We start from the raw sequence: 13,278 nt of genomic DNA on the forward strand, positions 1-13,278 counted from the left end.
ACACACACACACACACACACACACACACACACACACACGCATACAGGCGCCCAAACAGACAGGGAGCTGTAGCGGCATGCGTAGATGCACACGTTACCTCCCTCCTATTTCACTCGCTGCTCTTCGCTTTTGCCACTTTCGTTTTTTATTAAAAGATCTTTTGTGTTATTGTGTTGTTTCGTCTTGTTATTTTTTTTTTTTGCGTTTTGTTTTTTTGCTTTCTTTTTGATTTTGATGCTGCAAGAGTCGCTTCCCCCCCCCCCCGCCGCCAAAGACGCAGAGAGAGAGAGAGAGAGAGCGTGAGAAAAAGGCGAACGCCCTCACAAGGAGGCGTTGCCGTTGCGCACCACGTCGTCAATGGCGTCGACAAGCAGTTCCACCGTCCCCTTCGTCAGGCTGGCCATGTTCGCCCGGCTTGACTTCAGCACAAATACGCGCTTCTCGATGAGCCGCTCGCACTGGGCCCTGGTGAGGCCAAGGTAGGAGAACATGCCCACCTGCTTGATAACGTGCTCCCAGCTGCCGGGGGTGCCGCGCTGCTTCAGTCCGTTGTACACGTCGTGGCGCATCTCCTGCACGCGCTGCGACATCCCGCGCAGCTCCTCCTCCCACTCTGCGCGGAGTTCAGGGTCGCTTAAGACGAGGTGCGCCACACGGGCGCCGTGCGACGGCGGGCTGGAGTACAGGCTACGTGCGATGTGCTCAAACTGCGACTTGATCACGCACGCCTTGGCGGGGCTGGCGGTGACGACGGAGCAAACGCCCACGCGCTCCGAGTACAGTCCCATGTTCTTTGAATACGACTGCGCCACCAGCATTTCCATGCCCTGTCGCGCGAAGAGGCGAACCGCGTAGGCGTCGTTCTCAAGGTTGCCGGTGGCGTAGCCCTGGTACGCGGAGTCAAAGAAGGGAATGAGGCGCCGTGCCTTGAACAGCTTGGCAATTTCGGCCCACTGCTTGTGGGTCGGGTCCACACCCGTCGGGTTGTGCGCGCAGGCGTGCAGGATGACGACGCTGCCCGCCGGCGCCGCGCCGAGGTCGGCCATGAGGCCATCGAAGTCAAGTCCGCAGCGGGCGGCGTCGTAGTAGCGGTACTGGCGCAGGTCGGTCATGCCAGCCGCGGCCATCACGGCGTAGTGGTTGGGCCAGGTTGGGTCGGAAATGTACACGGGCGGCCTCGGCGAGAGGGCGTGGGAGAGGAAAAACGCGCCGAGGCAGAGCGAGCCGGTGCCGCTCAGTCCCTGCGCCCCCACCACCTTTTCGCGCGTCACGCTGTCGCCGTAGACGAGCTTTATCGACTCCTCAATGAACGGCGCAAACCCTGCCATGGGAAGGTACTCCTTGTCGACATTCATGTCGAGGAGGCGGCGTTCGGCCTTCCGCACAACCCTGAGCGGGTACGGGCGGCCTTCCGCGTCGCGGTAGGCGCCAATGATGAGGTCGGCCTTCGGCTCCTGCGCCTTCTTTGCCTGCGCGGCGATGGAGAAAATGGCGTCTGCCGGCATGGCAGCCACGCCGTCCCAGAGGCTTTCTTGTGCCATTTATTCTGCTTGTGTTTTGTTTAGTGTTCCGTGTGATGTATTCTATTGGTTTTTGTTTTTGTAGAGAATGAAAGAGAAAAGAAAGGGAGTTCACAAGCCCACAAGGAATGTGGAGGCGCAGGCGGCGACACGGTGGGTACGGGAGCACACTTTGCACAGCCCATCTACGCAGAGGACACACACACACACACACGTGCACGCAGCTGCTACGCCACCCCCTGCTACAAGCTGCATTCCAGACAGTACGCGTGCATTGTGGGGCGGCAGCCACGCCACAAGCCGAGAAAACGGAGGCCCAGACAAAAGAGAGAGGACGGCAGGTATATATATATATATATCTATATAAGTAGTGGGAGAGGGACCGCAGCTGACAACAGCAACAATCCCTTCCTCCTCCTCCTCTCCAAATGAAACATTAGCAAGCACGACACTTGGGACCAGTGAGTGGCCCATTCTGGGCACACACACAGACACACATATATATATATCTTTCGCTGGAATATCCCACTAGAGCGGCAACCTCAGGGAGGGCGCAGGAAAGAGACTACCTCCAATGCATGGCGTCGGCAAAGTTGGGTGGATCTCCCACACCGAGCCATTTTCCACATTCGAGTGTCCCTCTTCCTTTTCTCGTCGTTGCTGCAGCTGCTGCTGGTACTCCGTTGCAAGCTCCCGCGCCTTGGCAATGGCCTCACTCACAGGTACAGCGTGGAGCCGCAGCTGAGAAGCCTGGAGGAGGACAGACTCCAGCTGCTCACGGCGGTGGGGCGTGCGTCGGTCGGAGATGCGCAGCGCCACGATGGGGTCGACGAGGCTCAAGGTGAGCGGCTTCGGCTGCGGCTGCGGAGTCTCACCGCCACCCCCGCACCGCTCCCCAAAAGATGGCAGCCACCCCGGGAGGTTGTGGGGCGCAGGAGAAGTAGTCGGGCCCCCAACGGAGCTGCCCAACGGAGGAGTTGCGCCGTCGGCGACGGCAGCTGCGCCAAGTCGGGTGAAGGAGAGAGACTCCATCACGGCAAGCAGAAGTTCGCCCCGCGACCGCCGCGCCTTGGGCTCCCCGCCGCGGCGACAGACGGCGTCAGGCGGCGCCTGCTCCGTGACGCCGCCGTGGCTGCGGCCCCGCTCCCGTTCCAGCACACACCCGGTAAGCTCGCGAAGGTGACGCGCCACCGCGGCAACGTCCAGGTCTCTGTGGAAGACAAATTGTCCCGCGCACTCCGGGGAGCGAGCGTCCTCCGCAGACGCCACCCGTCGCAGTTGCGGATGTGACGGGGCCACGGCGTCGGCAAACGCGGACCACTCCTCCTCCTCCTCCTCCTCATCGCCGCCGCCGTCAGCACCGTCCTCATCGCGGCGGTCCTCCTCACGCCGCGCTACTTCGTTAACGGGCTGCCGCTTCGCTTCTTCCATGGCGTGCGGCGGCGGCCCCGCGCCCGGGCCGAGAGCGACCTCCACGAACTCCCCAAATTCATCATCGTCGTCGTCCACTTCAGGACCCACGGCATTCGGTGGCGGCGTCGCGGGTGAGGCACTGTCTGCCCTTTCAACGGGTTCCACGCTGCCCTGCAGGTGCGCGGCACGCGCGCCAGAGTCGCTCCCCTCCGTCTCTCCCGAGGCACTGCTAAGGCGCGGCGGCGGCCGCAACGCCGTGACATTTTCTCCCGCCCCATCGTTATGAGGCGGGCTACCAAGACGATGCGTGTCCGGCCCCATGAGAGCGGCAGTATGCGCAGGCTTGGGTCCCCTGTCGGGCGCCGGTGGGGCGTGAATGTGACCGCTTGTGCAGGAGCCGACACTCCGCTCGTCCGCGCCACTAACTTCCAGCGACGCCGGCGACATCGTCGCACCCCTTTCAGGCGCAGAGGAGTTGCCCTCCACCGAAGTCGTGCAGCGACCCCCCAGCCTATGGATAGTGGGGCTCGAAGAAGCAATTAGCGCGGGCGTCTCAGGTAAAAGCTGCGCTCCGTCAGTCGCGTGGTCATACTGTGAGGCCTTCTTCCGCCCGTTTTTGACTGCCAGGCTTGTGGCTGTTGGGGCCGGTGGCTCCTCGCCGTCCCCCGCACCCCTCAGCGGCGTGGACGCGTGCCCATTAAAACTACTCGCGGGCGCCGTCTTCCCGCCCGCCGCCGCCGCACCCGGAGCGGCCATCGCCTCAAAGAACTGACCGAACTCATCCTCCGTGTCGCCCGCCACAAGGGGACCGGCGTCGTCGTCGCTGCCGCGTGGCCGCCGGACGCTGCTCCCTGCCGCCCCACCGCACGCCAGCAGCGCCGTCGACGCCTTTCGAGACGGCGTCGGGGTCTGCATCCTACAGGTGTGCGGGTTTGTGGGGAACACGCACGGTGAAAACACCACAAGAACAAAAACAACAAACCCCCAAGAATAAAAAAAAGAAGGCAAGCACACACTCACACACGCAGAAACAACGAAGGAGGGAAAAGAGAACATTCGTCTGGTCTCAGTGAGAGGGGAGAACGGACCCAGCAGGCCGTAGTCACCTCACTGGGACAGAGCACACGAGGGAAGAACACCCCCACATCCCACGGGGTTCAGCTCACGCAAAAATCATCGTTCATAACTTGCGGGCGACGAAGTTCGCGGCGCGCCTTCTCCTTTTCTGACGGTCAAAAAAAAAAAAGAGCGAAGATGCTCTACCCCTTGCAAATATCGCCCCAAGGCATGATGTTGCTAACTCTATGGCAATCTTGTTAGCTTCCCACGCCGCCCCCCTTCGGCGAACAAGGGCGACGCGTGTCCACGGCGTCGTTGTAGAGGGCAGCAATTTTGCTCTTGAGCTGCGCCTTGATTATTTCATCTGTCGGCATCTTCCGCAGCTGCACGGCGGGGGCTCGCGCCAGCGTGGTAGCGGCTGCCTCTGGCGAACGTGCACAAGTGTCTGGAGGCCAGGCTGCATCTGTGCGCGGCGACGAGCACGGCGACGCCTCACGCGGCGGTGGGGCGGCCAACGCAGTTGCCGCCCTGTCGTCACCCGCGTCGGTCTCCCAGCCTTCCCCCTCCTCGTCGTTGCCCGCGGCGGAGACCGCTCGCGTCCGCGACGCGCTAAGCTCAGTAGGAGTGCGTTGGCTGTCGTGGGCGGTTGGGCGGTCAGCCGCCGCCGCCGCCGGAGGGTTCTGCGTGCGTGTCGCCCCTCCCGTCTTGGAGGGGCCTCGCGCTTCCGCAAGGACTTCTGCCCCGGTCGCTACAACGGCGTGGCGCGCGAGCCCGCGGCGGCGCAGTGCCGCCGACTGCTGCGGGTTAGGAGACATCGCCGTGGCGCTTTGCTCGGGGAAAACGCATGGCAGGGGCGCCACTTTGCGGCAGCGGTGCCGCACCACCGCGGCGCGGGCCCCAGGGCCAACGTCCTCCGCGGGCGCGGGAGAAGGCGCGGCAGGCGCAGCCCGGGAAGCCGCAGCTCCACGGCAGTGCTGTTCCACCTGCCACGTGATAGCAGCGAGTTTGCTTGCCAACAGCTCTTTGTACTCCTCCCGCAAGGCGTCGAGAACGGCGTCACGGGCGCGCTCGTTTTCCTCCTCCCTTCCTCGCAGGAACTCACGGAGCTCATTGCGTCTCATCGGCGCCAAGTTTTTATATATATTTTTTGCTTCGCCTCCTGCTGCCGCTGGTGCTGGCGTGGGCAATGCACTCCTCCACCTTCCAGTTGAAACACGCCAGGTGCACACATCCGGAGAGAGAAAAGAAGCAAAAGAAGGAAATAAAGGAGAAAGGGGGAGGAGGGACACAGGCGGACGAGATACCAACGACAGCAGCAAGACAGTTGTCGCAGATAAACCCCTCTTGCGCCGTCCTACCCGCCTCTCCGCCTCCTCCAGCCGCCGCACGCACGCCCACAATGGGACCGTGAAGGCCGTTTATGTACACAACTCCCGCCCCTCCCTCACTTTTTTTTTTTTTAATTCTCTCTCTCCGTCTGTCTGTGTGGACACGCACGCCTTTCCTCCTACCCTTTTTTTCCTCGGCGCCCCTTAACCGACGCGGCGGTTGTGCAGCGCGCGCTCGCCCTCCTCCAGGAAATCCGCCCGACTCACAAGCATCTCCTGCGGGAACGTCGAGAGCCGTGTGAGAAACGATGCGCCCAGCCACGCCGTGTGGGACCGTTCTGCCGGCGCCGAGACCCGCACCTTGCAGTTCCGCGGGGTGAGCTGCAGCAGCTCCGCAAGGAAGCGCTGCCCGAATCCGCTGAGCAGCGTCGAGCCACCTGTTAAATAGACGTGCTCGCACAGCTCCGCGCGAAGCTCAAGGTCAGCCACTCGCACCGCGTTAGCGACGAGCTCCGCCACGCCGACGTGCTCATTCCCAAGCAGAGCGGGGTTGAACAGCACCTCCGGAGCCTGCAGCAACTCATACCCGAGCGTCAGCTCCGTGCCGTCGGGCAGGCGGTGCCTCTTTGGCGGTGCCGCGGCAACGGCCTGCGCAAAACTCAGCAGGGAGGTATCGCCGTCGCCATCCTCGCCTGCCGCTCCCCCCGCATCAGGCGCAGGGATTGCGCTTGTTGGGACGCGGTGTGGACTCACCTCGCAGCGCTGCTCCTTGATGGCGCGCACCAGCTCACGCTCGGCGCCGCAGCGCGACGGATTGAACTGCCGGGCCACGGCGCCGCGGCCCCCTTCACATGCAACGTTGTAGCTGCCGTACTCGCGTAGCAGGCGCTGCAGGTACTGTGTGACGGCGCCGCCGCCAAAGTCCTCCCGCTGCATCATCGCCGTGACGGCGTACCCCTGCACCGCCGCCGCCACGGAGGCAACGCCCTCCCCAACGTCCAGCACCACCCCTGTCGTGTTGCCTGTGGCGTAGAGTGAGAGGAGGGGGGCAACGCCGACGCACATGCCGGCGACCGAATTCTCCTCAAAAAGCACCTGCGCCACACGCGCGCGCTGTGGGCGAGAACTAAAGGGGTGCTCCACCCAGAAAACATTCCGCTCGGCGAGGGGGGTGTCCAGCTGCTGCTCGATGTGCCGCAGCAGCAGGTGCCAGGCATCCCAGTCGACGATGCTCCCGTGCTGGATGGGGTACGAGAGGTGCAGCAGGCCGCGACGCTCCGCCGCGGCGTTCCCCACGGCCACCGCCGCATTGCCAGGCAACGTCTGAAACAACGGCTTGTACTTTGCACGACCGGCCAGCGACGGAAAAGAGTTGGGGACGGTGGCGGTGCTACACGCCGCCTTCACACTACTAGAGCCGGCGTCCAACACGATGGCACTCTGCATCTGTGATCCGTCGCCAGCTCAGACCCCAACACACACACACACACACACACACACACAGCCGCCTGCGGCGCTGCCTCTTCCCCGGCTGTGGCGAGAGGCTCTCAATGCCTCCAATGCCTCTATTTACGAGTTTCCTTTTTTCCCTTCTTAATGTCTCAACCCCCCACCCCCGCCCACCAGCTGCCTCCTCTCGTTCGTGCCGTTGCTCGTCCTCGCGCGTTTTGCTTCGCGGCGGCCGATGCCCCACGCTGCCGGGAGGGGACGCAACTCCCCCACACACACGCGCTCTCTGTCGCTGTCGCAGCGGCGGGCAAAGAGGGAAGGAGAGAAGACACGGCAGCGCGTCATCCGGAAGCCGCGGGCACCGCGGAGTGCGCCTCGCGCGCGCAGCACACACGCAGATGGAGAGAGACAGAGAGCGGCCCACAGCGAGCCAACGCCAAAGTGCAGTCGGCACGGAACTAAAAAGCGATAAATAATTATATAAACAGACAGTCAAAAAACAAAAACAAAGGGAAGTGATACAACAGCAATGTGGACGTCGTGACTTTACCATCCACCATGCGTCTCACCCTGCACGACATCGCCGAGGTGCACTGCCCCTTTACCGCAAGGCATCCGTCCAGATGTTTGGTCTGCAACGGCGGCGATGCTCACGGGAGCGGCGCTTCTTCCCCCGCGTGCGTGTGTTTTTCTTTTCCTTCTCTTTTCCCTCCTCCTCCTCCTCCTCACTTCACTGGGCCGCGCGGGGGAGATCCGCGAGGGAGGCCAAACGTGCACTGAGTTCTTTGTCGGTACGGAGAGCTTTCTTCAGCGGTGTCCTCCTGCCGTGCCGACAGCTCGTCGCCCGCGCCACTTGCGAGGGGAGCGTGACACCGCCAGCATCCGCAATTGCCGTCAGTGACGGCGGCGGCGCGAGAAAAAAGGGCCGTGTGGAGGCGTGTGTGCTGCGCGGCCGCTGCTGAAGGAGCTCCTCCAGCAGCGCAATATTGCGCTGATGCTGCAGGACAACTTTGTGTGAGAGTTCCTCCCCCTCCAGCCGCTGCTGCTTCTCGCGAGCAGGGACGCCTGCAGCGCGGCTACAGTCGCCGCTGAGCCAGGAACCGTTTGCACAGCGTCACCGCCGCCCCACGTGGGGTTTGTCGCAGGCGAAGATGCCGCCAAATCACTGTCGTCGTGTGCCCGCGCTGCAGCTTCGCTCCCTGCGTCGTGCGCGACGGTGCCGCCGCCACGCAGCGTGGAACGCAGTCGGGTGTTTTCACGCAGCAGTGCGTCTAACTGCTGCTGCATGCTGTGATGCATCCACCGCACCACGGCGTTTCCCTCAACTTGCATCGTGTGCAGCAGCTGCAGCGCCTTATTGCGGTCTTGCACCGTCTTCCGCAGTTCGGCGTGGCTGCCGCAGCCGACACCGCCGTCCTGGCGCGCGGTGGGCTGCTGCATCAAGGCAACGAGAACACGCTCCGTTTCCTTCTGTCGGGCAACAAGGCTCTCAGTCTGCCCCCACTTGTGCAGCATGCCCTGCAGCTTCCCCGCAACCTCGCCCCGCACAACACCGAGGCGCACGGGCCCGCCAGTTCAGGCCTGTCGCGTGTGGTTCACTTCGCTTTGCGGTTGTGTGTGCGTGTGTGTGGTGTGCTGCCGCTCCTTGTAGGCATTACAGTCACTCCCACACGCACTGGGAGAAAGAGGCAGAGACAGAAGGGAAAAGGTCTGCGGCAGGCAAAAAAAAAACAACAACAAGGCAGTGGACGGAAAGAGCGAGGGACGCCAAACACACACACACACAGAAACGCGGCGCACGACATTTACCACTCTTGGGACGGAAGCGGAGACGAAAAGCGCGGGGGCCGAGCAAGGAAAGAAAGAAAGCAGAGAAACAAGAGCGTCTTCCGCTTCCACCGATTCCTTTGCCTAATGTTGTGTGTTTGTGTTTCCTTCATTACGCCTCGTGCCGTTCTTCCCTTCCGCCGGCTGCCTCGCCCCGCTTCGCCTCGTCGCGTGGGGGCTGCTCTTGCTGCTGCTGCTGCTGCTGCTGCGAGGAGGCCTCGAGGAAGCGTTGCCACAGCAGGGCGAGTTTGCAGATTTCCTCGGCCGTCAGGTCCAAGACGGTCAGTGCCCCGTCCACCCGCAGCTCCTGCAGCATGTACTGCGCCACCTCTGCCGGGACGCACTTCAGCAGCGCCTTGTGCACCGTCATGCCGCGGTGCCCCGGCTTCATCAGTAGGTCGGTGAAGTGCATCAGCGTGGCGGCGTCCATCGCCGGCACGAGCGGCGCGGAGCGGGGCTGCAGCGTCAGCATCGCCCCCAGCACCTCGGTCTTTGGGTAGTACGTCATCTCCCTAAACGTCTGCCGCAGCTGGACGTGGAAGAAGCACTGGCACAGCACCGACAGGCGTGAGAAGTGGATGGAGCCGGCGGGGGCAATGATGCGCTCCGCAATCTCCTTCTGGGTGAAGACGTGCAGCGGGACGCGCCCAAAGACGAACAAATTTTGCCTGCGCGAGCAATCCACGGCGTACCGCATCAGCAGCTCCGTGATGACGTCAAAGGGGAGATTCGCCACGACCTCCACCTTCGCGTCCCCGTCGGACCACCAGCGATCCGTTACGGCAAAGGCGGCGGCACTGCCACCACGACTACCGCCGCCCTCACGCGCTGGGTCGTGGTTAAACCCGGCAGCGCTCCCAAAACGCCTCCGCAAAATGCGCTCGCGCCGGGCGTTTCGCAGCGGGGCGCCCTCATACCCCTCACCGCCACCGCCATCGCCACAGTCGTCGTCGTCGTTTTCGTGGTGGGTTCCCGCCGCCGCGCTTGCCGCCTCCTCCCCGCCGTCCGCGTGCACGGCGGCCCGTCGGCGCCGGTGCTGCTCAACAAAGCTGGGGAAGGTCGAGCGCAGCAGCTCCAGCTCATTCACGCGGAGCACGTCGGCATTCACCCAATGAAACTTCCCATTCGTGTACTGCCGGATCTGCTCCAGGTGGGCGTTGAACCGCTCGTCCGCCTCGACGCCCAACACGGCGACGCAGGGCCGCGTCAGCAGACTCCGCGTGAGCGCCCCGGTGCCGGGGCCGAGCTCGATCAACAACTTGTCGTGCGTCTTGAGCGTCGTGCGGCTGAGGTGGGAGACGATCTGGTGCGTGAGCTTCAGGTTGAGGATGAAGCGCTGGTCGTACTTCGCCAGGTAGCCGGCGTGGGGGACCTTGAAGAGGTGCTTCAGCCCCTCCGCCTTCACCCGCGGCCCGCCAGGGCAGCGCAGCGGCGCGAGCGCCACGCCGTCGCAGCGGTTGGCGTTCCTGCGGCTTCCGCCGGGCGACGCCGACGAGGACTGCGACCGCCAGCTGCAGCAAAAGACGCCCGCGGCGGCGGTAACAACGCACGGCGGCGCGGCGGCGCAGCGCCCCAGACGCGGCATGCGGGGAGGCATGGGACGAGAGGAGGGAACGACCAACCAGCCACGTTGCCCGGAGTGGCGTGGGCCTGAGGCAACGCTGACGGGCCGCCGCGGGAGCTTAAAGGGGCCGGGCAAACACACCCGCGAGGCGGGAGAGAGAAGGCAAAGGGCAAATAAGAAAAGGAGAACTTTAAAACAACAGCACAAACACCAAGAGGCGACAGATGCACGCTCATAATACACCCCCCCCTAATGAAGGGGAATGCCTCGCACGCGTATGGAGACGCAGAGGGGCACTGCGAGAGGGTGGGGGAAATTCGACTTGATAGCAGCGACTCTCCTGAGCCGTTATGCTTCTACCATCGTTTCTTTACTGTATCGTTGTTTTCTCTCACGCACGCACGCAGTACTGTTTGGTTCAAATTCTCTCGCCTCAGCCCTGCGTGCGCCGCCGCTGCCGCTCGCTCTCGCGCTCTGCTCTTGACGTCCCCCCGACCACGGCGCGCGTGCGCAGACGGGGAGGAAAAATTTGTGCGCCACTCGTGCCGTTCTCCCCCCGCCGCGCAGCCGCCGTTGCCCCGCCGAAAGAAGAAGGAAAAAAGAAAAGAGTCTCCTCCACAGCAGCAGCAGCAGCAGCAATAAAAAGCTCACCCGAAGGAAAAACAACGACGACAACAACAAACACACACACAAAAAGGGCAAAAGACACAAAATGAAAAAAAAGAAAAAAGAAAAAAAAACACTCACACAAAACAAAACAAAGGAAGAGGAGACGGAGGGGGTGGAAAAGGCGGAGTCAGTGACAACATTCAGCAATCCGCCTACCCCCCCCACACACACCACCTGCTGCAGATAATATTGTTACGCACGGGTCCATACATACTCTTGTAGAGACAAATTACCTACATGTATGAAATATGGAAAGATAGCGCAGAGGAAGGCATGGGCGGGAAGCTTGACAAACACCATAGCCGTGGTTGCCAACTCCCTGCCACCCAACACACACAGACACACACACGCAGAAGGAAAGAAAAATAGTAACAACAACACCAAGTAGGAAGCATTACTAGTGATGGCGTTAACGTTGGCACAACCCCACCTTTTTTGCTCTGACTTTGATGCGGCGGCGGCGGCGGCGGCGAAGTGGATCACAGAAGAGAACTGTGCGCACATATCCCTATAATACAGGCCGTGAGCGATGCAAGCGACGGAAAAGGGGAGGAGGAGTTGGGGAGTGGAGTTCTCGAGTAGGATGGCAAAACACCGTGAGCAGTGCAGTGCTTTCCTCCGCGCCCCCTCTCCACTTTCTTGTGTCTCCCCAGTCCACCCGCCCCCACGCCGCAGCGATAGACATTTCCTCCCACCTCCCCTCTTCCCGCCTCCCACTTTATTTCCGTTTCTGCTTGAAACACTACTTTTGTGAATCGTCTGCGACGGCGGCGGCGGCGGCGGCTACGCGAGCGGGGACGGCAGCCGAGGGGAGGCGGGAGGAGGAGGCGGAGGAGGACGCGGTGGTGCGAGCCCCCTCGCGGACTTCCGCCGTGGCGTTGGTCGTGGTGACGCCGAACACCAAAAAGAAGACCACCTCGGCGATGTTCAGCTGGCCCAGCAGCTTGTCGGTGTCGGGGTCGACGAGAAAGAGCTCCTTCACCCGTTGCCGCACAAAGTGGACAAAGATGTCCCGCAGTGCGTCCTTGGCGTGGAAGACGCAGATCTTTTCGGTCACCATGGCCCCGAGGGCCTCGCGCACGGTGAGTTTCATGTCATACACCCCCTGGTCCTCGATGCGGACGACGTCGCTGCGATCAATGACGTCCACGATGATGCACTCCTCCGACACCACCGCGATGCTCTCTATGTTGTGCTGCAGCATGAGCCGCAGCGCCTTCAGCAGCGGGGAGTCGAGCGTGACGGAGATGGCGTGGCTGCGGTGCCGCCCTAGCTGGGGAATGTAGCAGAAGGGAACGTCGAATATGGCGCGGTACGGCCCCACCCGCGGCTCCTTTCCGAACTCCACCAGCGGATTGTCCCCCTCCCCGTCAGTGGGGGCGGAGAGGAGGTTGCGGACGTGCGGCGGCAGCACCACCTCGCCAAACAAGACGGCGAAGTCGGCGGGATCCACGCCGTCGCCGCGACCGCCACCGGCGGCAACGGCGCCGGGAACACCGACTGTGGAGTTCACGGCGGCATCCACCCCAGTTGCCACCTCCACGCCACGGCGTCCGCCGCCCGCCGCCTCAATGGAAAGGAAAACCGCCCCGAGGTACACGAGAATCTGCTGTAGATCCAGTATGGCTAACACGCTCGCGTCATCCGCTTCCTTGTCCGCCAGCACGGTGATGCGGCGGACGCGGTGACGCAGCAGCAGCTGCAGGCACTTGCTCAACGGCGTATCCGGGGCGCAGGTGACAAATACCGGGACCGGAAGCGACGAAGCGGGCTGCTTGCCGTCGACGCCCGAGGAGGCGCCGTACCGCTTCTCCCGCCACTGCCGTATCGTGTACCGTGAAAGCTGCTCCGCCTCCTCGGGGTGGTCGTGGGAGTAGAGCAGGATGTCGATGTAGTCGGTGGAGCTCATCATGCCACAAAAGGCGCGGGCAACGGGGTCCCACAAGACGCACGCGTTGAGTCGCGTCTCCTGGGCGGCGATGAACGCCACCGCCAGCACGGCGTCCACGTCGAGGACGACCACCTGCGTGGAGGCGCCTAACATGTCGTAGCTCGTGCAGCGCGAGAGAAACTCGGCGATGGGGGCGGCGAGGAGCTGGCACTCCTCGTCGTTCAGGTAGTACTCCGCCTCGAGGAAGACGTCGTGGTCCTGCAGCTGCTGCGAGACGTCGGTGAGGGGCGTGACCCCAACGCCGCGCCGCGTCCCGCCACTCGCGGCGGTGTACGAGCCGCGGAGGGCAAAGACGCTCGAGCGATGCATCCCTCCGCTCCGGGCCGCCGCTGGTCAGACGCACGCCGAGTTCACCCGGGAGGGGGAAGAGGGGATGAGGTGCCAAACAACACACACGCGCGGCAAAGGCAGGCAGGCGCAAAAAATGAGCTCTCCAGAAACGAAAGTTGGGGGCTGAAAAAGAGAAGAAGAAGAAAAAGAAAAAAGAAAAGAAAAGAA

General features: G+C 62.8%; 7 protein-coding genes across 7 annotated transcripts, besides 14 other annotated features; all 7 read right to left on the reverse strand.

Annotated features, from left to right (window-relative positions):
* Positions 1-38: a microsatellite.
* Positions 39-159: 121 nt separating this feature from the next.
* Positions 160-234: a microsatellite.
* Positions 235-278: 44 nt separating this feature from the next.
* Positions 279-305: a microsatellite.
* Positions 306-320: 15 nt separating this feature from the next.
* Positions 321-1,541, reverse strand: Tco025E_05812 (putative aspartate aminotransferase; the record flags this gene model as incomplete). Its single annotated transcript, XM_029372702.1, has 1 exon — positions 321-1,541. One exon carries the CDS (start codon positions 1,539-1,541, stop codon positions 321-323), a length of 1,221 nt encoding a protein of 406 aa, XP_029227303.1.
* Positions 1,542-1,550: 9 nt separating this feature from the next.
* Positions 1,551-1,601: a microsatellite.
* Positions 1,602-1,716: 115 nt separating this feature from the next.
* Positions 1,717-1,734: a microsatellite.
* A 128-nt stretch (positions 1,735-1,862) lies between these two features.
* Positions 1,863-1,886: a microsatellite.
* Positions 1,887-2,048: 162 nt separating this feature from the next.
* On the reverse strand, positions 2,049-3,848 carry Tco025E_05813 (uncharacterized protein; the record flags this gene model as incomplete). Its single annotated transcript, XM_029372703.1, has 1 exon — positions 2,049-3,848. The coding sequence occupies one exon, from the start codon at positions 3,846-3,848 to the stop codon at positions 2,049-2,051; it is 1,800 nt and encodes a 599-aa protein (XP_029227304.1).
* Positions 3,849-4,249: 401 nt separating this feature from the next.
* Positions 4,250-5,113, reverse strand: Tco025E_05814 (uncharacterized protein; the record flags this gene model as incomplete). Its single annotated transcript, XM_029372704.1, has 1 exon — positions 4,250-5,113. One exon carries the CDS (start codon positions 5,111-5,113, stop codon positions 4,250-4,252), a length of 864 nt encoding a protein of 287 aa, XP_029227305.1.
* Positions 5,114-5,524: 411 nt separating this feature from the next.
* Tco025E_05815 (putative actin) lies at positions 5,525-6,766 on the reverse strand (the record flags this gene model as incomplete). The annotated part of the gene is made up of 1 exon (XM_029372705.1): positions 5,525-6,766. The coding sequence occupies one exon, from the start codon at positions 6,764-6,766 to the stop codon at positions 5,525-5,527; it is 1,242 nt and encodes a 413-aa protein (XP_029227306.1).
* A 28-nt stretch (positions 6,767-6,794) lies between these two features.
* Positions 6,795-6,823: a microsatellite.
* A 641-nt stretch (positions 6,824-7,464) lies between these two features.
* Positions 7,465-7,496: a microsatellite.
* Positions 7,497-7,663: 167 nt separating this feature from the next.
* Tco025E_05816 (uncharacterized protein) lies at positions 7,664-8,284 on the reverse strand (the record flags this gene model as incomplete). Its single annotated transcript, XM_029372706.1, has 1 exon — positions 7,664-8,284. One exon carries the CDS (start codon positions 8,282-8,284, stop codon positions 7,664-7,666), a length of 621 nt encoding a protein of 206 aa, XP_029227307.1.
* Positions 8,285-8,381: 97 nt separating this feature from the next.
* Positions 8,382-8,404: a microsatellite.
* A 304-nt stretch (positions 8,405-8,708) lies between these two features.
* Positions 8,709-10,181, reverse strand: Tco025E_05817 (putative rRNA dimethyltransferase; the record flags this gene model as incomplete). Its single annotated transcript, XM_029372707.1, has 1 exon — positions 8,709-10,181. One exon carries the CDS (start codon positions 10,179-10,181, stop codon positions 8,709-8,711), a length of 1,473 nt encoding a protein of 490 aa, XP_029227308.1.
* A 597-nt stretch (positions 10,182-10,778) lies between these two features.
* Positions 10,779-10,798: a microsatellite.
* A 53-nt stretch (positions 10,799-10,851) lies between these two features.
* Positions 10,852-10,900: a sequence feature (A-rich).
* Positions 10,901-11,152: 252 nt separating this feature from the next.
* Positions 11,153-11,181: a microsatellite.
* Positions 11,182-11,280: 99 nt separating this feature from the next.
* Positions 11,281-11,301: a microsatellite.
* Positions 11,302-11,571: 270 nt separating this feature from the next.
* On the reverse strand, positions 11,572-13,089 carry Tco025E_05818 (conserved CBS domain protein; the record flags this gene model as incomplete). The annotated part of the gene is made up of 1 exon (XM_029372708.1): positions 11,572-13,089. The coding sequence occupies one exon, from the start codon at positions 13,087-13,089 to the stop codon at positions 11,572-11,574; it is 1,518 nt and encodes a 505-aa protein (XP_029227309.1).
* Positions 13,090-13,235: 146 nt separating this feature from the next.
* Positions 13,236-13,278: a microsatellite.

This window comes from Trypanosoma conorhini, assembly GCF_003719485.1.
Source record: "Trypanosoma conorhini strain 025E chromosome Unknown Tco_14.4_contig_00358, whole genome shotgun sequence".
Lineage (NCBI taxonomy): Eukaryota > Euglenozoa > Kinetoplastea > Trypanosomatida > Trypanosomatidae > Trypanosoma > Trypanosoma conorhini.